The following is a 25,385-nucleotide window of genomic DNA, read 5'->3' as shown; positions in this document are numbered from 1 at the left end:
ACCACTTTTTTTTTTCTTTTTTTTTTCTGTGTGTGTTTGTGTGCGTGTTTGTGTGCGTTTGGAAGAGCAGGTCGTGAACTTATTCTTTATTCTTGTATCAATGAGACCCTTACAGTATGATTTATGCCATTCTCAAGTTCCCTTTTTTTCATGATTTACTCCGTCTTCAATGCCAGCCCCTCATTCTTCCACTATGCCCTCTGTGCTATACTCTGGGTCTGGCAGTGGCCTGAACAGCTTCATGACTGGCATGGCAACACATGGTGTAGCAGAAAACACTCCTGTTTCAATTTCTTACAGCTAGTCCTCCCACTTGTTCCCAATTACATCCTACACATATTTAAGTTAGGATGTCATATTTTGGTGTTTGCTGATATCACCAAATAAAGCATATATTTAAAAAAAATATCTAGAGTATTGTTTTTGAATGGTGTGGTATTTTTTTGCTTGTTTTTTGGTTTACTTTTTGTTTTGCCTTCGGTAAAATATTTATGAACAGAGAAAAAGATATGGTTTAATTATACGTTTTGTATATTTCCTTTATAATCACAATGAACAAAAGGACAAAAAATAGAAAACCCACTATGCTCCGGAACATGATATTTGAACGCCACAATCCCAGACAAGTACCTCTGCCTAAAAAGAGATTAACATGGATTTTAGTTATTAATAGCAGGAAAATGCCTGATTTCTGGCTTTGCTGCTGATTCTAATCATGAATTTGTTATTCAGTGCCTGGTTTTGTTAAGGCCAACAATACCCATGCAATGTTGTCGTTTGATATTGTTTTGTTTGTAAAATGTAAGGTATTTATTGTTCATAAGTATATTTAAATATCTAAGCATCAGAACACATTGGTCTGTTGTTCATGCTATATCATATTCTTCTATATCATAGTATGGTAAATGACATAATTTATGTTTTTACACTGGTAATTCAACTGAGTTTATTTCATGCGAGGTTGTGGTGGTCTCTAAAAGAACAATTTCAAACATTACATTACAAACAGGTGCTTTTTTTAACATGTAGTTAATAGAACTGACCAAAGTTTTAATTTAATTCCTTAACGCCAAACATTTTCTAGCAGTTTTTGAATGTATTGGTGACTACCCAAGAGCAACCTCACTCTTGGTTATAGAAACAACATCTACCTTTGATAATTGAACAATGCCCATCTCCTATATACAGTCTGCATGCGCTTGCGAAGGTCATGATGGCTGAAGTTCACTAATTGATCAAAACATTGCTGAATCAAATTGTGGAGAGCAACAAAGTCAGTCTGTAGATATTTTTTCCTGAGTGGCTAGCATGTCAATAAATAAGACATATTTTATGTGTCACTTTGAAGGAAGTAAGCTTTTAGCACCATGTCTCCTGTGTTTTTGCCTACTTCAACTATACACATTCTGGACTAATCTCTGCTGAATGTACAGACATGAAACCGATATTTGTCCTCTTATACTACCTACGTTCCAAGCTATAAATGTGTTTGTTCACCAAAAAATGGTGATGTTTTCCTTAATACTGTGCCAATCGTCCACATTTCTGTCTATTTTTAAACTCTCTTTAAACTCTCAATGTGACCTTCACCCCAAGTCAACATGCAAGAGAGACAAAAATCACTTTAATTTGCCAATATAACTATCCTCCCTGTGAAGACATCCATACTCAGGCTCTGAAAATCCCCTTCTTTGAATGTTGTGTGTACAGTACATCTCACTCGTCTTTAAAACTCTGATTACTATCCTGTGTTGTGCTTTTGGAATGGATGAAGAGTCTGTTTGTTTTTATCTCAAGGTTTTCCATAGCTCACAGGCTTGCACACAGTGCAGTAGTACTGCAGTTTCCTGTGAGTATGTCAGTGTGCTGATGTGATTTGCTCTCTGCCAAAGTGTGAAAAGTGGGCACGCAGATATTGATTGGGTTACATCTGTCTGAGTGTATGGGTGTATGCATCTGCATTCATACATGTGTACACATCTGTGTGTCAGCATTAGCCCATAGAAGCCTGCATCATCCTAAGCAGAACAGCTTGGTGTTGAACAGCTATCAGAGCCATGTTAGGGGAGGAGAGAAGGATAAGGTGAGAGGCAATGATAAATGGCTGGGGCACACTAGCAGAAATTAGTGGAGCCATATGCAAAGCTGTGGCATTTTGTTTGATGTGAAACAAAAGGACCACCATGACAAAAGTGCCTGCCAGCCTGCACAGCAGGACAACAACCCTCAGGACATACACCATCACCTCTTAGAAAGTGTGTGTGTGTGTGTGTGTGTGTGTGTGTGTGTGTGTGTGTGTGTGTGTGTGTGTATGTGTGTGTGTGTGTGTGTGTGTTTGTGTGTGTGCGTGCGTGCGTGCGTGCGTGCGTGCGTGCGTGCGTGCGTGTGCGTGCGGTTCTGTGTGTGTGTGTGGCATGTGTGTGTGTCCGGACCTATGGACGTGCGCCGGTGTGTGCGTGTGCGTGCGCGTGTGCTTGTGCTTGTGTGTGTGTGTTTGGACGCACGCTCTCTGTTTTGGGGGAAGTGGTTCCTACATTTTGCCTACAACCATGCAGTAAATGTCATGTCTGACTTGTGTGTCTTTGCAATGTGTGTCACAATAGACACATATCATGTATGGTGTTATTTTCCAGTCCTTTCTATATTATGTATATTATCCCTCTCTGTGTTCTTGTGCTTCACTCATAATGACAGACAATACCAAGCCCTTTGTACACCATGAAAAGACATGGTTTCTTCCACACCACAGGCACAGCATATTTGCTCTATTAGGCGCCTGAAATATAGACATCTAATTTCTTTGTGACTGAATAGGCATCTTAGAGAGCGGCTCTCCTCTTAACATAAGGATGTAAATTGAACTGTTTAAATGTCACGGCTAGCAGGCTGATTTGATTTGAATTGATTTGCTTGTTTCTGACCTCCTTGCCAAACCTTGGCTGTGCTGGCTGCCACAGATAGACCAAGGTCTTTCTTTCCACCTCAACAACACATTGTAGGGTTTCTGAATTCTTCTATCTTCTGTGATTATGTACAAATGGCCTTCATTTGCCATCCATTTCAAAGCTGTAGTGCTGCATTGTGACTAGAGGCAGATGACGCAGACCAAATTACAGCGGGTTTGCTGCCTGAAAAGGATACTCGCACAATAGGCTTTGTGAAGTATTCCCTTCAGTAAGACGCCATTATTTGCACCTTTGTTGGTGTTTCTCTCCATGTTTCTGGAGCACCTTTGGTTTCAAGATTACATTTGCAGGGTTGAAGAAGTGTGGAGGTTTGAAATGTTTCTAATATATTGTTTCTCTTTCGCAATTCTTTCGAATGGTAGGTTAAGTTTATTGTTTGTGGGACTCTCATCTTATATATATTTTCTTCGCCATTGCTCATAAATCAAGCCATATATTTAACACATAGTTATCTTTCGGTTAGGTTTTGTCAAAAATAGTTAAAGAGGCCAAGTAAAGATGACTGCAAAGTTGCTTTCATTGGGACCTGTATTGCTGTGGCACTCATTGCGGTTTTGAATCAGAATTTTTTTTTTTTTTGCCATTGTCATGGCTATTACTTTTAGTCAACATCTTCCTATCAAAATATCACCTAGAAGATGACAGTTTGAGTCTCTGAGTAATATCTAAAACTTCACAAATGCAATTTCTGTTTCTCTTCACATTTCCACCCCTTTTAAAACCACTGCTGACTGAATAACTTCATTAATATAGTAAATGTGAGAGTTGACTGTGGATTTGGAGAGTTCATGTAACTCTCAAGATTCACTCAGTGGACATACAGTCTAATCAACACATTAAGTGGAAAATCCCTTCCAAATCGCAATGAAAAATAATTTTAACATCACAAATCTCCAATACACCCTCATAGTCAAACCCTCTCATTAGCCTCCACATTCTCAGGATCTGAAGGCTGGTAAAACAAACCCATGTTGTGTTACATTTATGCCCGATATCACTGAGTAGACTTAGGCAAAGATCACAAACATTTAGTTTTAAAAATTAAACCTCTCTTCCACAGTGATAAATGTCAATCCTGTTGGTTACGTTCTAGCCAGCACCACAGGGTATGTGATTGCAAGTTCATGCGTCATATTCTTCTCAACGTAATTCACTTGTACATATACAATTAAAAAAGGAGCAGTTACACACTAGCTTTACTATTATTATAAAAAGATAATGCGTATGATCTGATATTGCTTTCTTAATAATACTGTTCCTTCTCATTTCTCCGTAACTTGAGAAGAGCAACTACGTATGTCATCATCAGTCTCTGCTGTTACCATACCTTCTATAAATTATTGGCCTTCTTCTTACCAGTCTACCACACAAATATTAAATAATTGTCATTTGGGCATTTGTGTTGACTAACATTTCTTCATCCAAAAATCGATGGTTCTATCTTGTCAAATCCCTTTTCTCCTTCATTCTGCAAAGCAAACACACAGATATTGCCAGGATGATGTAATTTCGGTCATGATATCTAAAATATAATGGTTTTGAGGTGACAAGTCACCTCTCACCTTTTTTTGTATATCTGTTTTCCCCCAGCTTCGAGAAAAGGAAATGAAATATCCATTTGGCCTCAGCACATCATAGTACAAAGGCTCAAAGGAACACTCCTCATGTCCTCCTCCATTCACATCATACTGCATGTCTTCAGTGCAATGTCTTTTCTTCCACTTTGTTATATGAGAAGCAGAGCTAGTTGAAGTTCATTTTAGTTCAGTTAAATCTTAAGGGATTCATCATACATATTTACTGACTGTGGCTGATCTTGCTGTAAGGTCCTACCCTCGTCCCATTGATCTAGTGCGCATGTTCACTCTCGAGGTTATGGGACGTGCTTCCATTTGCATAAGGCCCTGGGCAAGGTTCTTTCTACCATTGATTGGCCTGTCCATGAGCGCCCCGTGCCTTCTCACATTGATCACTTTGTTTTTTCCTGGAGACAGTGCTACTTCGAGTTCAGCTTTAGCTCTGGTGTATAAGACCTGCCAGAGGAAGTGAGACAAACAGAGAGTGAGAGTGAGAGAGAGAGAGAGAGAGGAAAAAGAGAAAATGTGCGAAAGCAGGAAAAAGGGTAAAGGGATAAAGTCAAGGAACAGTATCTTCATAAGTTTGGACATTGATTCTGAACAAGGTAAAAAAAAAAAGTCCTAATTGTATTTAGACTACTTTTTCAAATGTCTCTGAGGTAAATCTCTGATTAAGTTTTCAAAAAGTGATCAGTCTTGGTTTGACAAAATGAAACCAATAAAAACCTGCACATTATCAAATGGAAATTTCAAAATGTACAACACTCTTATATGAGTTTGTGTTCTAACTGAATCCCTTATCCTTTCCTGTTCGTCCTCACCGCCTTGGTCGCCTCACCGACGACTCTGCGGTTTGCGATTTTCTAAAGAAAAGGCTCTCCTTCCCATTGCTGTGTCTCACTTTTGTTTTTGTTATTTCTACCCCACCTCTCGCTTTTCTCTCTTAAAACAGCAGTCTACATCGTAGCTGCTCAACAGAAGTACTTCTCTCGACTCTTACATATTTATCATTGCATTTATAGTTTTTTGTTTTGGATTTTATGTCAAGCATATAGTAATATTTTGAATCAATTCGTTTAATAACAACGTGCGCAATAATTAATGTGTTTTTTTTTTCTTTTTTTTTCAGAAAATATTTTCTCATTTTCTTTCAAATTTTGTCAGGTTGACAGAGGTTGAAAATGAGTTGTATTAAAGGGAAAAACACTCCTATGACCTTGATTATGATGCGTTGATCCACCATGGCGTCACTGGCAGCACAAGGCTCAGACTCCCACAATGCCCCTCATCTCTTTGTTCTGCTGTGTGAGTGCAGTATGCCGCTTTGTCTGCCTCTCTCTTTCCCCTCGGCTCATTACCTCTGAGGCAAGGTCTCGCTCTCTTCCCTGTCCTCTTCTTCAGACCCCTCTCGTTCTTTCATTCACATTTTAATATCTAGCGGACACTACTGTCCATGTGTCTAACACCTCTCTTTGGCACTCATTGTCTTTTACCTTTCCCACTCGATTCCCAATAAAACTACCCTTCACTCCTTGATCATTACTCTGCCCCCTGCCCCATTTCTAAAAATGTCAAGCACTTCCTGTTAGCTTTTAGTGTGTGTGTGATTGGGGAGAATAGTAATGCACTCACATCCTTCTAAACTTCTATCACTCTTCTACTGTTTGCTCTTTCTCGCCTCTTGTAGTTTTTCTTTCTTTTCTTTTACCTTACACTCTATTTTTATTTGTTAGTTGATTGAATCCCTCTCTCTCTCTCTCGCCACCTTTCTCTCATATAATTTAATGAAGTTAATATTCATGAAGTTAAAAAGAAAAGTTCCTTGTTTATTTTCTAATACCACCAAAAATATTTGCACAAAAGTTCTCTTGTCTGTCCTTTTCCCCACATGACTCTTTTCACTATTGCCAGGCTTTCACATCCAGTTTTTTTCCAGTCTGGTATTTTAAAGCATTCACCTGCTTTGTCTGGATGTGTCGGTTGGTTATGACCTTGGTCACCATCACCAGTGACGAATACACACAGATGACACGAGGTTTGAATGTGGTGTCTATGACATGTTGACAGTTCAAGTGAATCACCTGTCACATGTCATTTTTTCCACCCTTATGTTAATTTTTCCTTAAGAAAGCATACACTATATAAGAGAAATTGTGATCACATATGGGCTGGCAAATTGTCATGCAGCCATTTCTTGAATTTGCTATTCAGTCCAGTCCGTGCATCTGTCTTCTCTGCTGTCAAATTTGTCAATGGATTAATTCTACATTGAATGTAGGAGGAAGAATAAGTCTTGAGAAGGAATGGAAGCAAGTTTTTCTTTTTCCTCTGAAAAGCTGTAAAGAATGGCTTGGTGGCTCCTGGTGCAAATGTCACTGAACCCAGTGACTCCAAGGTTGAAGTTTAAACCCCTCTCCCCTTTCCGCTCCTCTATCTTTCCTTTTTTTTCTCTCATCTTCGCCTACAAAGTCCATCCCTTTCCCTCTGTGATTTGTAGTTTTTTTTCTTTTTTCTGTCTTTTAAAGTCCACTGAATACACTGTTGGAACTCTTGGGATTTCTTTTCTTAATTTGTTCACCTACGACTACTTTAGGTGTGATTCTAAGATTTGTTTTATTGTCAGTGCATCACTTGCAGACTGGTAGTTTTATTTCTCACAGGTATTCCCCGTGTTTAAAGCAACATCAATAAGATTGATGGGAAAGGAAAACCATTAGCCATTTGCTATTTTCTGCACTTCCTTGAGTTTGAAATACCCCATTTTGGCTCTTTAGCTGATCTATACCCAACTCTTTATCCTTCAACTCTTTTGGAAAGCCCAGTTTGAATCCTTTATGGCAATTTTTTCCAGGGGTGTGTTTTAGTTATGTACTTGTAGTAAAACATATTTAATTTTTTAAGCCCGGAAAGCTGACAGTGAAAAGAGATGAACTGTTTTATGTGCCATTTTAAGGCTTTATGTGGTGTGAAATACGATGGGGGTTATGAAAGAGTAAAAAGAAGGTAGAGAGTAGAAGGCAGAAGGCGAGCAACGGAGAGATTGCTGGTGTTGAGCAGCCTTTGATGTATTTGCAGGCTGGGAGCTGACTGCAGAACTCACTGAAGGGTAGGCCGTTTTTCATGGTGGGAATATGATTCTCTAACTTCTGTTCGGTCAAAGAGAAGCATGTACACAATCGCGCTGTTTTGTTAAGATATTCATGTTCATGTATAACTGTTTGTCTCATTGAGCAAGTATGTTGATTTGGCTCCAAAAGGTCTTGTCAAAAAAAACCCCACACAATCGTAATGTTTATTCCCCCATCATATCACTGGCCATAAGGCTCATGACCAATTGCCAAATAATTCATTCCTTTTTTATGTGTAGGGGTGCGCATGCTTGCGTGTGTGTGTGTCTCTGTCTCATATAAATTCTGCTTTCCTATTAGGTGGCTTCACACCCAGCGAATCCTCTGGACTTCCCTGACATCGGCTTTATGCATGGCCTGTATGCGTCTCTCCCCCTTCTACTCCCTCGGTCTCAAACATTCAAAACATCTTAGCCATGTCAGATATCTTTTACCTCACCCTGACCCAGCAACAACAGCTAGTGCACATGTATAATAACCACCTTTTTCTCCTTAACTTTCCTTTAGCCTTCGTCCCATGATTTTTACATTCTTCCTTTGTCATCCCGCTGTCCCGCTACTTCTGTATTAATCACCCACCATCATCAAAACGTTGTCCACATTCTGATGAAACTCTACTCATGAATTCTGACTCCTCACCTCTTTCAACCCCCTCCTCTCTCTTCTTTTTGCTTGTTTCCTGTATCAGTTTTTTGTGGTTTTGCTCAGGGTTATGGTTAGTTTATTTGGGCTGATTTCTCTAAAACACTAGGGGGCACTGCCTATCCTTTGCTACACCTCTCTTTTCCTTAGCAGGTTTTCGATGGAAGTGTGTTTTGTGTGTAAGTGTAACTTGTCTGTTTCTGTGTGCCTTTGCCTATGCTCCTATATGTGTTGCATTTAGTTAAAAAACAATCCATTCTCTGTAATGGATGACACAGATCTACTTTCAGACAGGCAGAAGGGCACCCAGGGCCAGTGCTCTGCATCCATTCAGACCCCTCTGTCCTCATTCGCTGTTACTGTGTGGAGAGCGCAGGGGTGCGAGCTAATGTGGGCTTGGACCACGGAGAAGAGCGTAAAGCCATCTCCGAGAAACCTCTCCTCACCTCCAGCCCTCTGAGACCCTCTCAGCATGACAGGCCCCCCCTTTCCATGTCTCTTCTTATGTTGCCCCTCGATCCCATGGGTCACGCCACATCGTCTGGCTGCCTTGTTGACGCCAAGCACAGCTCACCCAGCATAGCATTAGACAAAGGTTGACAAACTAAAAGAGAGAGTAGGGTAAAAAGGGGACAACAATAGCAACTGCACTACTGACACAAACTGCAAGGACTTTCGTGCCTCACAGGCATTTTAACTTGCGCCTTGAGTGATGTTATTGCTTCCTGTGAATTATTCTTATTCACCTTACTATATAACAGTAAAAGAATGGGGATTCAAACTTTTCCAGTATTTCAGTAATGAGAAAAGCAAAAATTGTTTAGGGTTTTGGTTTTTTCTTTTTGTTTTGTTTTTTGTTTCTTTCTTCTTTTTTAAAACAGACAGCTGATGACGGGTGTTGAACAGTGTTAATTGGCAGCTCACGTAAATGCAGCATGTACATGGTAGTGGGTTGTGGTTGGGCGAATTGAAGTGCTGCTATTGTTTTAAGGTGTCAAACCCAACACAGAACAAAGAGGATGGGAGAAATGTGCACTGAAAGCAGCCAAAGACGCAGACACACACACACGTGTATACACACAAAAGCACTCACACACAGAAAACACTCACAAGCGGTTGTGTGTGTGTGTGTGTGTGTGTGTGTGTGTGTGTGTGTGTGTGTGTGTTTGTGTGTGTGTGTGTGTGTGTGTGTGTGTGTCGGTGGGTAGGTGGGTGCATATATGTATGTATGTATGTATATATATATATATATATATATATATATATATATATATATATACACACACACACTCACACACACACCTATATATATTTTGTGTGTATTTGTTTAGCAGACACAAACACAAACACACAACAGTATATTACTTGGAGTCATATATGGGATTGTTCACTCAAACTGACAAGCACACACATACAAACACCTAATGCGAACATCACACTTTTGACAGACTGCCTGAAAATGACAAGATAATCACCACATTCAAACTTACCTTCGGCTCTGGGTAAATGCCTTTCTCCAAGATAAACTAATAAATATACTGTTTTCTTTTCAAATGTTCTCCAGTGAAGCCTCTAATTACCATACGTTGACAAAGACCTGACAGAGGTGTAATAGTTAAAAAGGTAATTTTACTACAAGTAGGAGTTTGGGTGGGGAAAAGGGTCAGTGTGCTTTCTCCCAGCCCCCCATCTGTTTAATGGTTTATTCACGCTTTTCGAGGACTTTTTGCGTGATTGACTGACAAGGTCTTTTTCCGAAATAGCATCTTCAGTAATGAGAAATAATTGACTCCCTAATCAAAAACGGGGTTGATGGAATCCACAAACCTAACTGTAATCTTCTGTGGCATTTCCAGCAGAATTGACAGTCCTCATAGCTTCAGGCTATATACCACTTTGATTTAATTGCTTTTTTTACAAGATTAATAATATACTTTATACTGAAATGTCTCTGTGTGTATATGGAGTTCAGCACATTTGTGTGTGTGTGTGTGCGTGCGCGCTCGCTCGCGCACACGTGCGTGTTCGTGCGTGTGCTCACATACCTCTCAGGCTTTGTTTTTAATCAACAGTATCACTTGGAAAACACTTCAACTAGTGCAGTACTTTTTTTCTAAATTTTACATTTTTATCAAGGGAATCACTGCTGAGGTTTCATTTAATGCTGTAATTGCTGTGTATATTGTTATGGTCATTGGTTGCTGTATTAATAAGTTTATATTTGTAAATAATAATTTGGCAACTGTTGCAAGAACTATAGCAACTCATCCAAAATTTCTACCTTCAGTGTCTGACTGTCGCTGTCTTTGCTAGACTAAGACTGATAGTACAGATTTATATTGTTATTAAATCAACAAATATATGACAACATATTTATACATGGAAAATGATTCTATATTTAATTCATTTACCAATAATTATTCATTATTTTACATCTCTCACCGGTACCACTGAAAATGTTTGAGATACTTTTGTTTGATTTATTGTGTGTGTTTAATCAGTAAATGTAATTCCTTTATATTCTTCATACCACATTTTAGTATTGTTTTCTATCTTTGAATCTAATGTCTTGATTACTTTAGGCATAATAATAATAATTTTCATGATCTGACAAATGAACTTGTGATTTTTCCCAGCCTGTCCAATTTGTAAAATGGCCTAAACCCTTTTTCCCCTTTTTCTCCTCTGACTCATCTCTTGTTCAAAAGCTGTTTTAAATCATAACTTGTGGCAATGAGAATTTAATTTCAGATTGTTATATATTTCCATTTATTTCCGCTGGCCTTTTGTAGTTTTCCCTCCCTCACTCACTCTTCTTCTTTTAGTAGAAAGAGATCAGAACCTTTTTCCTCTTTTTTTTCACGTGTCTAGAAGGAGATCAGAACTGCTTTTTCCGTGTGTCTTTTCTGGGATGTCTCTTTCCCCATTGCTCCACAGCACAGAAGATGAGCAAATATGAAGAAGCAGAAGATGATAACTGTAGGGAAGAGTGGTCTTTGTCACTTTCTTTAGCACTGTCTTTTACCTCTCCTCTCCATTTTTCTGTCCCCATACTTAGTTTATTTATTTTTTTACTTTACTTTTGCCATTAGTGGGTTCTCTCAGATCAGGGTCTGGTGGCCCTAGAAGTTTAAACATGTCCTATGGGAAGCCAAGTCCTGCAGCCCATATTCACACACACACACACACACACACACACACACACACACACACACACACACACACACACACACATACACACTCTTGATTTGTTAGTTATGTGCATGTCAGCAGGCACTATCCTTATTTTATTTATTTTTTTCATTTTATGTGCATTCCATATTGCTATGAGCAGTCCAGGCAGATCAACTTGAACTTTTGTGCCCCTTCAAAGATTAACTGACAAAGCAAACAATGGGATTTCAGGAAACATCCTTTTTTTTAAATGTCTTTTTTTTTCGGTAATTGTATCATGATAAGAATGTGAATGGCATTCCACAGTTATTAATATGTAACACATCTTAAAACTTCTCACTTTAAATTGGGTGAATATTCCACATCGTAACTGGGTAAAACATTTAGTCGACACCTGATTTTGACATTTTGGCTTGCATGATAACTGCAGGCTCAGTTAGTACAAGGAATCAGTGTGTATCAGCCCCTAAGGCTTTGTGTGTCCATGTGTGTATGTGCGTGTGTATCAGAAATGGACAGCAGTACCCGATGGATATTTAGCACATTAGCTTTGGCAGAGCTGAGAGTGGTGTGAAAACACACTGATTTCCTAAGTGGCAATCATATCAGGTTTGCTGTCAGAGAGGCAGCAGAGAGCAAACATCTGTGTGTAGTGTATACTTGCTGCTTTGTCTATTTGTGAGTGGTCAAGAAAATGCATTATTTAGACATTAACTCTTGTATTGGTACTTTTGTTCTTTTGCTCCTCCATATCCTCTGTGCGTGTGTGTGTGTGTGTGTGTGTGTGTGTGTGCATTTTTCATTGTTTGTTTTTTGTTTATCTAAATTGATAAAAATTAATAAAAATGTCCATCTTGTTTATTTGCTGGTTTCATTTTTTGTATCTGTCACTTTACTACAGATCACTTTCCCCTCATCATATGAGTCTCAGCATACGAATCCTTACATGTTTGCGCTGCGTGTGTGTTCTTCTGTCTCCTCCCTTCCTGGTTCAGACAGCCCTTGGTTCGCCTAGATGTCAGTATCACCCTGAGTTACGACACAAAGGTCTCTGCCTCCCCCTCCATCCACCCTTGTTAAGCCTTTTTGCCCCCCTCCCTCGCTCTGTCAATGCCACTCTCCCTCACACTGTCCATACTCGTCTCTGGCTGAGAGTTACCCATCCGAAACTATGTTAAAACAGGGTCATCCCCCAGTGAGTACTTAAAGAGTGTCCCTTTAACCTGCTCCGAAATACTTACGCCTATTATTATGGCTTATAAATCATTAAGAAACTTTAATTATACGAAAATTTCATGGTGGAAATGTGCAAGCTGACACATGGGAAGGGGAATTTAATGGGCCAGCAAGTCCCAGCACCGTGAGGAAAAATATTGAGGTTAGGTTTCTATTTTACAGCATTGCCGTAGGGTAGGGAGACAGGGAGGAAGACAAAAAAAGAGGAGAAGGAGTTTGAAAGAGGGAGAGTAAAGGCAAGTCAGAAGGCAGAAGAGCCAGGAGAGGCCTAGACTTTATTTAGAGTGCAAAAAGTAACTTTTTCTTTTTTTTCTCTGAAGACCAAATTTTTAATATGTTTACTTGATTTGCGAATGATCACAAAATTGTCTATCAATATACCTTTTTCCGGTTTGCTTATTGTATCAGTGTTTTAATTAACACCGCACTTTAATTAATTGCCTTATTGCAATTTCTTTTTGTCAAGGAATGTTACTTAATTAGAAACTACCATAGAATATTTCTGTAATTGTCACTAAACAATGTATGAAGTCCCTTAACTGCTATTGCTATAGAACTTTGTTTCGTCTCTTTTAAGGTTATGAGTGCTGTAGGTAAAAAAAGAAAAAAAACAACTGCTTAGAACTTGGTATAACTAACAATTACCGATTTATATATGTTGATAAAGTTTAGTTGTAGTTTCTATCAAAAAGTCTATAAATATTTGAACATGTGTGTCACTATTCTATTCTGTCATATTTAAATTCAGTAAAAAAAAAAAAAAAAAAAAAAAGTTGCCAGGCAATTCAACACTAGGAAGCCTTTTTGTAAGGAACAATACAACAAAAATCTAAGTGAAAATTGACCACTAAATAAAGAATACACTTACTAACAGTAATTTAATAAAATACCACATGGCAAAAGAAGTATAATAAAGTTAAATTGAATATTGCTGACTGTATGCATTAAACAGTTTACCAGCTCATAAACCTCTAGTGAAATTAATATTAAAGAAACAGTGTGAGCAGCATTTGTTCCCTTATTGTTCATTACCACTCGCCACACACAACTGAGATTATCCCCTGCTTTCAACCCCCGCCGACCCCTCCAACCCATCCTCATTTCCCGTCTTCCTCTTGTTTTCCATGCGGGCACAAGTGAAGTGCAGCGCCGGTGACTGGTAGGTTTCCTGGCATGCTGCTGGTCATCCTCTTCCTTTTGTTTCTATCATTGGGCAGCCATGCTCAACTTCTGCTGTGTCAGTAAATATTTATTGGCCTTCCTTTTCCTCACAACTGATGTGTGTATGTTTATGTGTGTGTGTGCGCGCGCGCGTGTGTGCATTTGTATGAGTGCATGTGTACATATGTGTGTGTGTGTGCATGTATGCATATCTTATTTTTCTATTGTTTGTTTTTTGTTTGTTTAAATTTCTTTATGGGTAGATTAAAAATTTTGAGGAAGATTGTGGGGCTATTTTCTGCCATTCTTTCACTCATACTAAGACATGCAAAAACTCCCGCCACCCTGACTCTGTTGCCGTCAAGTCACAAAAGTCAGATATGGCAGGGACTAACCCATAAGAGGCTCTCTGCATACCATCTGTACATCCGTACCTCCCCTGAGTCTCCCTTGTCTTCCACCCATCATGCATGTGCCGATAAGCTTTGAGAGGAAAGAAAAAAGAGAGGAGGAAGTTATTGCAGTTTTCCCCTGCTCTCTCCCTCCCTTTCTACTCCCCCTGCAGAGTTCACGGACTGAAGAGTCAGAGTGGAAAAACTCAGAGATTAAATGCATGTGACCTTAGTGAGCAAACCCTCTGCGTAGTCCCCCAAAAAACACACAAACACACTCCGATCTGCTCCCTAGGGCCTTGTGGCATCGTGCTAGAGAGGGCTTCCTTCCTGCAGTTAAGACAAAGGAAGCAGGGGACTGACAGGGGACCTGGGACTGCTGCTTCAAAGCCACAGGAAGCGCCGGTGTTGTCTCTTCCTGTGGAGGGTGTTGTAGCACAGGGGGCCAGCTGCCTGTGTTTGCACAGCCAGGGTCGAACAGGGATGAGTGTGTTTATGTGTGTGTATGTGTCACAGACAGGTTTGGTGCAGCAGCTGAACACACCACACCCTCAGTCCTTCCCACCTCTCAATGGCCTGCGATAAACTAACAGCTATCTAAAGTCAAGTACATGAAACCTTTCGTATATTTGAACATAATACGTTATCAAAGTAGTGTAGACCCATCAACTTAACTTCTCGTTATGCTCGACTCCATTATTTATGGTAAAAGAAAATTGCACAGTATCAGTCAGGCTTTTTGTTTGTTTTTTCAGTCTCTGTCACTGTCTTTACAGAGCCTATGCTTTCACTGTGTACATGTCTCTGTGTGTTTGTTTGTCCTCCTGTTCCAATGTTGGGAGCATTGAGATTTATGGGGGTGTATGTGTTAGCGCATGTGTTTTCAAACCTTTCAGTGTTCAACCACATACATGTTTATTGGTCTTTTTTGTTGTTTGCCCTGGCATCTCTGATGCTCTCCTGTTACTCTCTGGCAACAATAGGAAAGTTAATCAATCAAATATTTAAGCAGTGCTTCAGTGCTCAGTGGGTAGTCCCAGATTATCTGCGGCTGTTGGCAGTGCATGGCACAACCACATTCGTGTGGATGTCTTGTCTATTCATGGCATAGTCACAGGGCGCCCCCCTCCCTTCCCCTTTGCCTACTCAGTCTCTGCTGACTTCTAACATTATTTTCTCTGTCCTTTTTTTTAATTTTCTCTCATTTTCTGTCATTCTCTCTCCCTCTCTTGTTTTCCTTCTTGTTGTTTGCTGCTCTCTGTTCGCGCTCACTCTCTATGTATAATTGTGGCTTTTCACATTGACTATCTGACAGCATGCAAGGCCCCTTAAAGAGCTCTCATCTTTCTGTCTTTGCCTGTTTCCCTCTTTTCTCTTGGTCTCCATTCTTTCTAGGGATGAGTCTGCCTGTCTCCCCACGGGAATCTCCATTGTGGATTACCATTCAGTTTTCGCCTAATTATCTTGTGGCTTTCGCTGCCTTTGACACATAATTATCAAAGGCCTAAATAATTGTCTTTATTATTGCCAGTATTTAGATGTAGCGTTAGCAGAGTAGTCACAAGCAAGAGACCGTCACAGCGAAAGAAGAAAAATTAAGTATTTATCTCAACCAGAGATTAGCTTTGCATGCTGTTAAATGATTTCTCAATATTTATGTCAATTAAACATAAATATGAATGCTTTTAATGCCTACTTGCCTCCTTTTATACACACCTCTCTATACACAACCATTGGATATCACATTATATGTCACTGGTGAAAATAAGATTTTGCACCAACAAATAGTATGACGATTAGCTGGCTTTTGTAGCAGGAAGCAGCTTAAAGCACTAAATCCTACTCAATGAGAGCCATATCTCAGATACAAGGGTCTGAGAATCCCCCATGTGTATGTGCATCTGTGTTTGTCTGCATCAGTGTGATAATTTTGATGTAGGTAACATCTAGGTGTTACATTTTGTAAGGGCACTTAAGTTTGGGGTCCAGAAAAACTGTTGACCAGGATGTCAGAAGTCTGTGATTTTTTTTTTTCTTCTATGGGTTTCTATGGCAATCAGATCTTCAGCAGAGAAATCAGAAATGAATGCTTTATAGGCATAAAAGACAGTGGGGAAGAAACAAAAATGTTTTCATGGTTCATCCAGTTAAACTGAGTCCGTACTTACATCATCAATTCTGACTCAACTTTTTTATTACATCTCAGAAGAACATGTATGTCCAGGTTGAGTTACATGCAGGTTATCACATAGCATTGCAATGTCAATATTTCACAGTGAGGAAAATGTTAGAAAACAGCTTGAACAGAAATTGGTTAATTGATTTATGTAAGGCTTAATTTGTGGCAAATTAAATTATGATGTGAAAATGGCCCTGACAGTTTCAACTGAACAGGACATTTTTGTCCACAGTGGTGTAAAAACTCTGATGCAATACATTGGACTGCAATACATTGCTGGAAAACTTTTCATGAAAGGTATTGAAATGAACAGACACTGTCCTTTGAGCATGGGACTCAAATTAAAAACCCCAGTTTCAGGAATCCTTATTCCTTATACTGTAGTTATGAATTTGGCCAAAAGATTAGAGGATCTCCAAAGTGATACATGCGTTCAGAAACATATTTATTTAGCATTCCCATCCCTTTTACATGTGCCATATCGCCTTGCTTCCCTCTCTCTCGTCCTTTTGCACAGTTTTTAATGTCCACTACAATGTACAGTTTAATTCCACATTCTTATGGTTTGTTACACTCGTGCCTCGTGTGTCCAACTGACAACTGCACTTTATTTTACATATCCAGCTGCTGGAGCATAAAAAAAAAGGACAGGAAAGAGGCAGCTAATGTCTCTACATCTGCCTGTTGGTTTTAGCTCACCAAATATTTCCAAATGTTTCTTTTTCATTTAGCCTGTCTGATACAAGGACGATCTCAACAGCTGGTCTGTTTCCTTGTTAAAGCTACAGTCTGTGGTAACATAGAGGATCAGCATGTGGCATTGTCTGGATAAAGAAGTCTAACACTAACTTAGACTTACATGGTGTAAAAATTCTTAATAAGTCATTGGGTAATACAGCTCTACATCCCTACCCACTTGATGCACGTGACTTAATGGTTTAATTAAGTGTGACTTGTAAGGTTCATCTGGATTATAATCTGACCTGCCAATGGCACAAGATATGTATAGATATTGTTTCAAATCACAGCCATTTACAGTTGTCATTGTGGCTCATAAAACATGAAATTCAGGGGATTCAAAATCACTGTGGCTGACGGCCCCATTGCGTAATGGGGTCTCTCCCGGAGTCATTATTTTTTACCAATATGTGTGTAGGCGTGGAGGCAGTGAGAGCTGTCAGAAAGAGTGACTGATATTACTTGGTGTTGATCTTTTATTTTTGACTGAGGTGGCATCAAAAATTAACTGGATTTGATGAGACCCTTGGCTCTGCCTGTAGCTGTAAGTTGTCAGCAGCATTCAAATATCTTAGAACAATGATTAGAAGGAACTATGTGTCCAAAATTACATTACAATAGAACAGAATAAGACATGGTTTGTGTTTATAGCAAGGACAATTGACATAGATAGAGGGTTGATAAAGAAATTCTAAATTCTAAATTCTAAATAGTAAACAATCACTTATAGTTATATCCAACCACTCGGTCTCCCTTTCCCACTTTCCGACAGTGTAGCCTTGACTTCACCCACTGCATTCTTTTATAGTATAAGTGATAGCAGAGAATCCAGAAAGAACTAGCATGGTCACGGGAAGAACATGCAAACTCCACACAGAAGTGCTTCGGATGGCCAATCTATTTGAATCAGGGGGAGTCTTGCTGTGAGGTGAAAGTGGTAACATTGGCACGTACCATTTCTGTATGAGCACTGTGGAAGTGTGAAAAATAATTTACAGTGCAAAGCACTTCTTACCAGAATGTCTTGATTAGGAAACAAATGAAAGTTGCCTGTTGTTTGACACTAATATTTAGATGTATTTTCCTTCTCAGAGTAGGCTGCATTTCCCCATTATCTGTGCAACTGCACAGTAGCACTTTAGTTCCATGGAAATTCAATTTATACATGGTATTCCACAAGGAGTCCTTTATATTGAACTGAGATTCAAAATTCAAGTTTGTGATTTTTTTAATACAGCGATTGTGATTTATTTATTTGTTTGTTTGTTTGTTTGTTTGTTTGTCTTTCTGTTTATCTCTTTATCTTTTAGCAAGTCGACATTTAATTTTAAACTACAGTACAAGTCACTTGTAGAATGCCTGTTTGTCAAAATGTGGTAAAAGTGGCTGCACTGCCCAACAATATCTGTACTTGGGTTTAAACGCATTGATATTGTTAGGCTCATACATTTCCCCTGGTCACAGTTAATTTCTTGTCTGCCTACCATATATGACTGGTAAACTACTGTACATTTCAGCCTCCCTTGAATGATAAATTGACATTTGCACTCCATTTGTCGCAAGTCACCGTGCTTTGTTACAGTATGAATATACAAGAGATATCCAGTGAACTACTCCCACAGTAAAAGTCCTCTACTCATATTAAAATAAAATTATTCATTCAAAATGAATGTATGACTGTTTTACGTTGAATACCCTGGGAGATGTAGAACTCTACCATCTGCTTAGACTGTTTTGAGGTCAGTTTGAGCCATAGTTTTGACTGGATCTAAGTCAGCTGCTCGGCGGTTTCCATGGGCAGTCACTCCACGATCTTAATGTTTCCTTGCCTCTTGCTAGAAGCCTCTATACTGAAGGACTTACCCATCTGCCCTATGCCAGAAAACTGGAGCTTGACAGACACCTCAAGTTTTAAAAGGTTTTCTTTGCTGTTCCCAGAGGCCCATTTCTGCCAGAGGAATGTTTTCAACCAAGAGTGGTTGAAGAAGCTACACAGAGACTGGTATATATTGATTTATGTGTAACTGCATAATTCTTACTGATGGCATGAAGGTGTGCATACATGTACATGTTGTTTTCTCTGCATGCAAGTTCCCCTCTCATTCATGGCTTTTACTCGATCTGTTCTGCCCTCCATTCTACTGCCTCTGCTATGGAAACCAAATTTGCTGGATCACATATGACTTTCAATTTTACTTTAATTTAGCTGAGCTAGTGAGGATGTATTCATATGCCACCAAGATAGATTTGGCTTCTGTAATTGACCCAAACATAGCATGAATAGAAATATGCCGCACAAAGAATAGTTTTTAACCAAAGGCTTTTCCAGAAACCACTCATTTAGATAAAGCACTTACTCTTGCATTAAGCATGGTTGGTAGTGTAATCTCAGCAAAGCAATAAATGTCAACCATAGTTGTAGTTCACTGATTAAAATATCTTATCAAGCATGTTTTTTTGTGTTTTTTTTTTTTTTGGGGGGGGGGGGGGGGTTGCAGTTTTCAAATAGCTTAACATAAGATAAAATCAAATGATGCCTTATTAGCTCCTTTTGTTTGTGTTAATCTTCTGTTTCCCTTTTTGAAAGGGGACTGTCTAAAATATTTATAGGTAATATGTCGAATGAAAAACAAATGGATGCAATTTTGAATTAAATAAATTCTTGGGAAAGTTTAACCTTATCTCTTGGAAAATAAATCAATATTTTGATCAGTTTAAAATTGCCCTAATCCAAGTCCTCTTAAACACCCTACTGTGACAACATTCTGAGTAGGGTACACCCTTAAACCTATTTTGTTAACCCAAGTTGCTGTATTTCACTCAAGAATTAGTGGGAGTATGTAATAAAAAGGAATGCATGAAAGGTTGGGTCAGATTTTTGAGTTTCAGGATGTTTTGCAAGATAGTAAAGTGGTTGAACCAAGGTCGACTCGCCCCAGTATTCGGCTGCTGGAGATCACACCATCAATGTATTTTCTTGTAATTGCAGTTTAATGACTTTTATTGCAGTAAAAAAAGTACTTACACAGCAGTTTCTTAACCCTGCACATCGGAGTCCAAAATAGTTTGCTGTATGTATAGACAGAAATAACTATAAAGAACACATGTTTGATAGAAAGTTTGCAAATGTGCCTTCACCTTGGTTTTGGTCCTAGCTCTTTGATCACGTAGTCCACAAATTACTGTGCAACCAGGTGCAGCCATGACATGTTTCTGCAGGTGTAATGCACAGAACTGACTCTACTAGGCTTTGCTAGAAGAGCAATTCTTTCCTCACACATTTAGTGATGTATGCTAGTTGTATGTTTTTAGTCTGTTGCTGAAAAAGAGTTGTGTTCCTAATGTCCCAATATAGCCTTTTTACAAAGTAAATATAAGCTTGTTTGGGAACAGGTTTGAAATGATTACATTACACATCATGACTTGCAATCAACTTGAAACAATCTTTTGAAGCAAAGTATTTGTAAGCCTCCTATTTGATTATAGGTGTTGACATTAGACAAGCATGTGTGAATGAGATTTTCATTTTTGTATTATTTTTCCAATATTATATATAATCAAAAGTAAGAAGTAGAGGCACTGACAATTTTTATTCCACACCACAGAAAGACAATTGTAATGAATGCATCAATAATCCAGGCAAATGAGATGGTTTTAGGCATGGCAAGAAATGTCAGATGCAAGCACCCTTACATAAAACACTGCAATTAGCAATTCGGCTGGGAAGAGGTCCACACTCTGCACTGATCATGCTCCTTCCTTAATAGCTATTTAACATCAAGGTAATTTCTAGTAAAACACAAGTCCAGTAGTTCGTTCTGTAAGCTAGCAAGGCCTTTCAAATGATACTACGAGGTGGTGTGTATTACTTGGCACAGTTAGAGGATGATGATTTAGAGCTTCCATTTTTCCCTGGCTTTACTTAATATTTAAAGTAAGTGATTGTTAACCTATTCTTAACAAGTCCTGTTACTCTTTTCTTTAAATGTATCAGTTAAATGTTTTTTTTTTCCCAAAGGCTTGACTACGGTTCTCCTTTGGGTGGAACCAGCTTTGTAAGAAGTCTATTTTCATGTGGTAACAAGTCCTTTGTGTGACATTTTCCTTGGCGTTGACATTCAGAGGGGGGGAAGGAAGATGGGCCTGTGGACACCACATCCTGTGACATGTGAAGGAAAAGGGTATTAAGAATGAGGACCAAGGTATCTGAACGTGCCCAGGGATGGAGATTTACGCTGTACGTGACAAGGACATGTTATAGCGAAGTGTCTCTTTCATATTTCACGATGCCAGTATGTTATACACCAGCCTGAATCTCTGTCCACCTGTTTCAAGAGGTCTACTAGCCTGTCTGTTCCTGGTTAAGGATTTAACTGACTATAGAAGTTTGACAGTGAATTGTAATACTTAGAGATATAAACTTCCTTAGTAGGCTGTTCAAATGTTCTTTGAAGGAAACTGTGTTTTTCTTAGCACTGAGGGTTTTTAAATTATGCAAAACTGACTACCAACAACAATTTGATAATTGTTTTTGCAGATGAATCAGAGGGAAATGCAGTTGAAGAGCAGAGTATGTTCTGTAGCTTTGACTGCATCAGCTCACAACATCTGGCTACAAGAAACCACCAAAAGCACCCAAGACTGGATGCAACAGGTAAAAACCTTAAAGTTTATCAACCATATGCATTTACATGCACAGGCGAGCAACAATGCTAACTCACGGTGTCCTGAGCGTGGTATTACATTGTTTTATTTCACGCTTTTATAAGAGGAGGTCACACAGAGTGTGCTTTTTTTCAAAATTTTCCTCAGCAGAACTCTGCTGACCTCCACCTTTGGCCTTCATCAACAACTACACTTGGTATTGAATGAAGGATATTTTACCATGTTTTGAGTTTCTTTATCAGCCTTGTCTTTTCTTTGCAGGTGTATGTCAATAAACAAAGGAGACAGTCAATCCTTCTTTTTTGCTTGTGCACAGGTGTGCCTGTGTGCATGTATTTTAAATGTAAAACTGGGTGTCCATGTTAGCTGGTATTCCTGAACACATGTGCAATTGTGGTAGCCTCAGTTTAGCACTTGCCCTCTCTGGTGTGACCTCTGCACCTAACACAGTACCTGGGCTCCATCAGTATGCACATAAAGATGAAGACCAAGCAAGACCAGAGCTGCTTGAAAGCCAGAGATGCAAATGTCAAACACACACACACACACACACATACACACACACACGTTCCACTTCTATTTGATTGGCTATTACATTCATATTACATTCACATAAAATAGTTAGGTGTGAATGTGTGTGTGTGTGTGTGTGCACGCATATGTTTATGTGATATTTTGAGTGTTGACGATTCAAGATTTAGCCATCCCCCTTATTGACTAGTCTTTCATATTTTTGATTCATTTAAGCTGGGATGTGTGGGACCGGGCATAAATGGAATTTTAAGTGATTTTCTATTTGTGATGATAACTCAGAACAATATGTATTTTTTAATAACCCTTGTTTTTGCTGGTAGGACAATGAGACAAGTCTTTTCGTTTTTGTTTCCTATTTTTTCCCTTGCCGCATACAAAGAGAAAGAAACATTTCTAAATCTATTCTCTGCTCAATGTTATAACTAATGAAAGGTGAAATATCAAGAAATCTGTACACCTATAGATGTCAGATATTCACCATTTCTTTAAGACAAATATTTCTTAATAACAAAATTCAAGTAAAACAATAGTAAAATAAAGTTCTATCAGTGACCATTACACTAATATGCAAAACCTTTTTGTGTGTCAGTTCGTTGGTGTTCGTAGGTCAGTTCGTAGGTCAGTCTCTTTGTGTTCTACCGAGTAGACATATCCCATATCCTACTGGGATGCAGAGATTCTTACTGTTGGCTCAGTTTTCGTATGTTTCAATGAGCACACTATCCATACACGTCAAGTCCATGCATATCTGGTGCTGTTTAAAACACAGACACTCATGAACACAGACATTCCCCAAGAGGGGATATATATGATGCTCCTGAGGGAAATTTCTTTCAGGTAGCAAAACATAGTGGGATCTTCACTGTAAACAACACTAGCATTGTTCACTCTGGTCATGGGCACACAAGATGTACACACTAACACGCACACACTCAAAGAAAGTAGCACAGATGGTGTTTCATATCACAGAAGGGAGCTAGCAGTGACCCTTATAATGCCCTGGTTGGTGTATAACTATGGGTGCCCATACGAGTGGGTGCATGTGAGGTCGGGGCAACCCAGCAGCGCGCTGCTCTGTTCTCCTTGGACAGAGAGATAATTCCCTCCCTCTGGAGTTCAAGGGGTCACTGGATGGTAGGGTGGCGCATTGAGAAGAGTGAAGTAAAAGAGAGGAGATGGGATTTCGAGATCAGCACCTGCTGTGCCAGGTTATATAGACCATATAGGTCGGATGGGGGGCAGCTTACATCACTGCAAAGAAAAAAAAAGTTACAGGAGTTACAGAGTCAAAGTGAAAGAACATATGATGGAAAAGGGATTGGCAAAGTCAGGGTTATGAAGGCTGATCTACTGACTAAATCTGCAGGAAAACAAAAAAGGCAAAGAAATGTTCAATTTTTTAAATCTTGCTGACTGCTACTGGGCACATCCATCGTAGGAAAAACAAAGACAGGTCGGATGTGTATGGAGTGAATGTAAATACAGTACAGGAGATGAAGATGTGTTTGTGGAAATATATCAGTAGCTTGGTGAGGAGTGAATGAGGGAGAAATGCGAATGATGGTGTACAGCTGGCAGCCTGTCACTGTCTCCAAGGTGTCTCCTGTCACTGTGCTGGCCGGCTGTCACACTCTAGTGGCCTGCCCAGCGCCCGCACACACAAACACATCCATGCACACATGCACGGTACACCATGATCATGAATAAACCATCCTAATCCATGGAGAGAAATGTGAGCAGGTGAGAAGGAGTCATAAAGAGTGACCAAGACAAGGGACTGTTATCTGAGATGTTAGGTTTTGTCATATTTCATAGTTTAGAGGACCACTATTGTGTGCTGAAAACTCTTTCTTTCTACCACAAGTCCAAGTCCTGTTGACCCTCAGAAAAAATGAATCCAGGAACCCAATACCAAGCTTTTATCTCTACCTTTAGATTGGATGAAAGTGTATTGTCATCAGTGCTTCATTAACTTTACCACTTGTCCTTCATACATGATTTTTTGGGAGTTTCAGCCAATTCCAGATGACATTCAAGAAAATTAAGTATATTTTTTAACTTTTTAATAAATTGAAATGTAATATTGTTTGGTCATTTTAAGATTTTCAAGATTTTCTTTTTTTTTCAAGATGGCGCTGGAAGACGGCAGCCTGTTGCAGCAGCTCCTTATCTTATCTTATCTTATCTTATCTTATCTTATCTTATCTTTGAGTGATCTATTTGGTCATCACTGTAGTGCCATATATTATCCATTACTCTTTGAGCTTGTATAAGTATGCTGCCTTCTGCTCCTGCAAAAGTCAGCAAATACCTGTGTGTAAACATAAGATAACACTTGCCAATTATATCTCTTGGGTCATGATTTTAGCCAAGTTACTAGCTTAAGTGCTAAACAGTAAATTCTGACTGGCCATTTTAAGGGTTTGAACCTTTGCTTTCAAAGGTTCAAACCCTCAGCAAAGCATGATGATACTCATATAATAGAGAGCAGTGCTGAATGTGCAGCTACATGTAAATTTTTCATCCATCTTAAATTCAAACACATGCACAGAGAAACATGGGTGGATGGAGAATCAAATCTGTTTACATATTTGTCTCTCTGACTACTTTTCTTCAAGGCGCCATTGATCAGTGGACAGGCTGCTTGAAGTGATGATGCTATGCGTCAGAGGCAGCCAATGTAATGTGCCATCCTTTTGTCGCTGTCCTCTAATCCCAGCCAGAAGGCTTTGCCTTTATGTGACTGCTGTTATGCCTGCGGTCTTCCACAGCTCTGGGACTGTGTTTGTGCATCTATGCAAGCGTTTGTGTGCACATGTGTGTGCTGTTGCCCTGACAAATCTATTCAAACCCCGACCTCCCCGCCTCCACTGGTGGTGACAGTAGAGGTGAAGGGGGAGGGAGGAGAGCCCTTTGAAAGACTTCACTCCTTCCCTCGCTTCAGCTGCCTTCAGCCCACTGCTCCACAATCCAGCTGACATCTTTCTCCAGAC

The 25,385-nt window shown here is 39.3% G+C and overlaps 1 protein-coding gene across 3 annotated transcripts in view; it reads left to right on the top strand.

Annotated features, from left to right (window-relative positions):
• Window positions 1-25,385, top strand: part of arb2a (ARB2 cotranscriptional regulator A) — a 156,573-nt gene that overhangs the window by 86,863 nt on the left and 44,325 nt on the right. For all 3 annotated transcript variants that reach the window (XM_086174259.1, XM_086174260.1, XM_086174261.1), the window contains exon 9: window positions 21,731-21,847. In XM_086174259.1, coding sequence (XP_086030385.1) covers window positions 21,731-21,847 — 117 coding nt within the window. The remainder of the gene's footprint in view (window positions 1-21,730; window positions 21,848-25,385) is intronic.

Source organism: Fistularia commersonii, chromosome 26 (genome assembly GCF_037954325.1).
Source record: "Fistularia commersonii isolate RoL2024-O1a breed Wild chromosome 26, RoL_Fcom_v1.0, whole genome shotgun sequence".
NCBI classification, from domain to species: Eukaryota; Metazoa; Chordata; class Actinopteri; order Syngnathiformes; family Fistulariidae; genus Fistularia; species Fistularia commersonii.
Note: the sequence above shows the minus strand (reverse complement) of the source record. Positions and strands in the feature narration are given on the sequence as shown.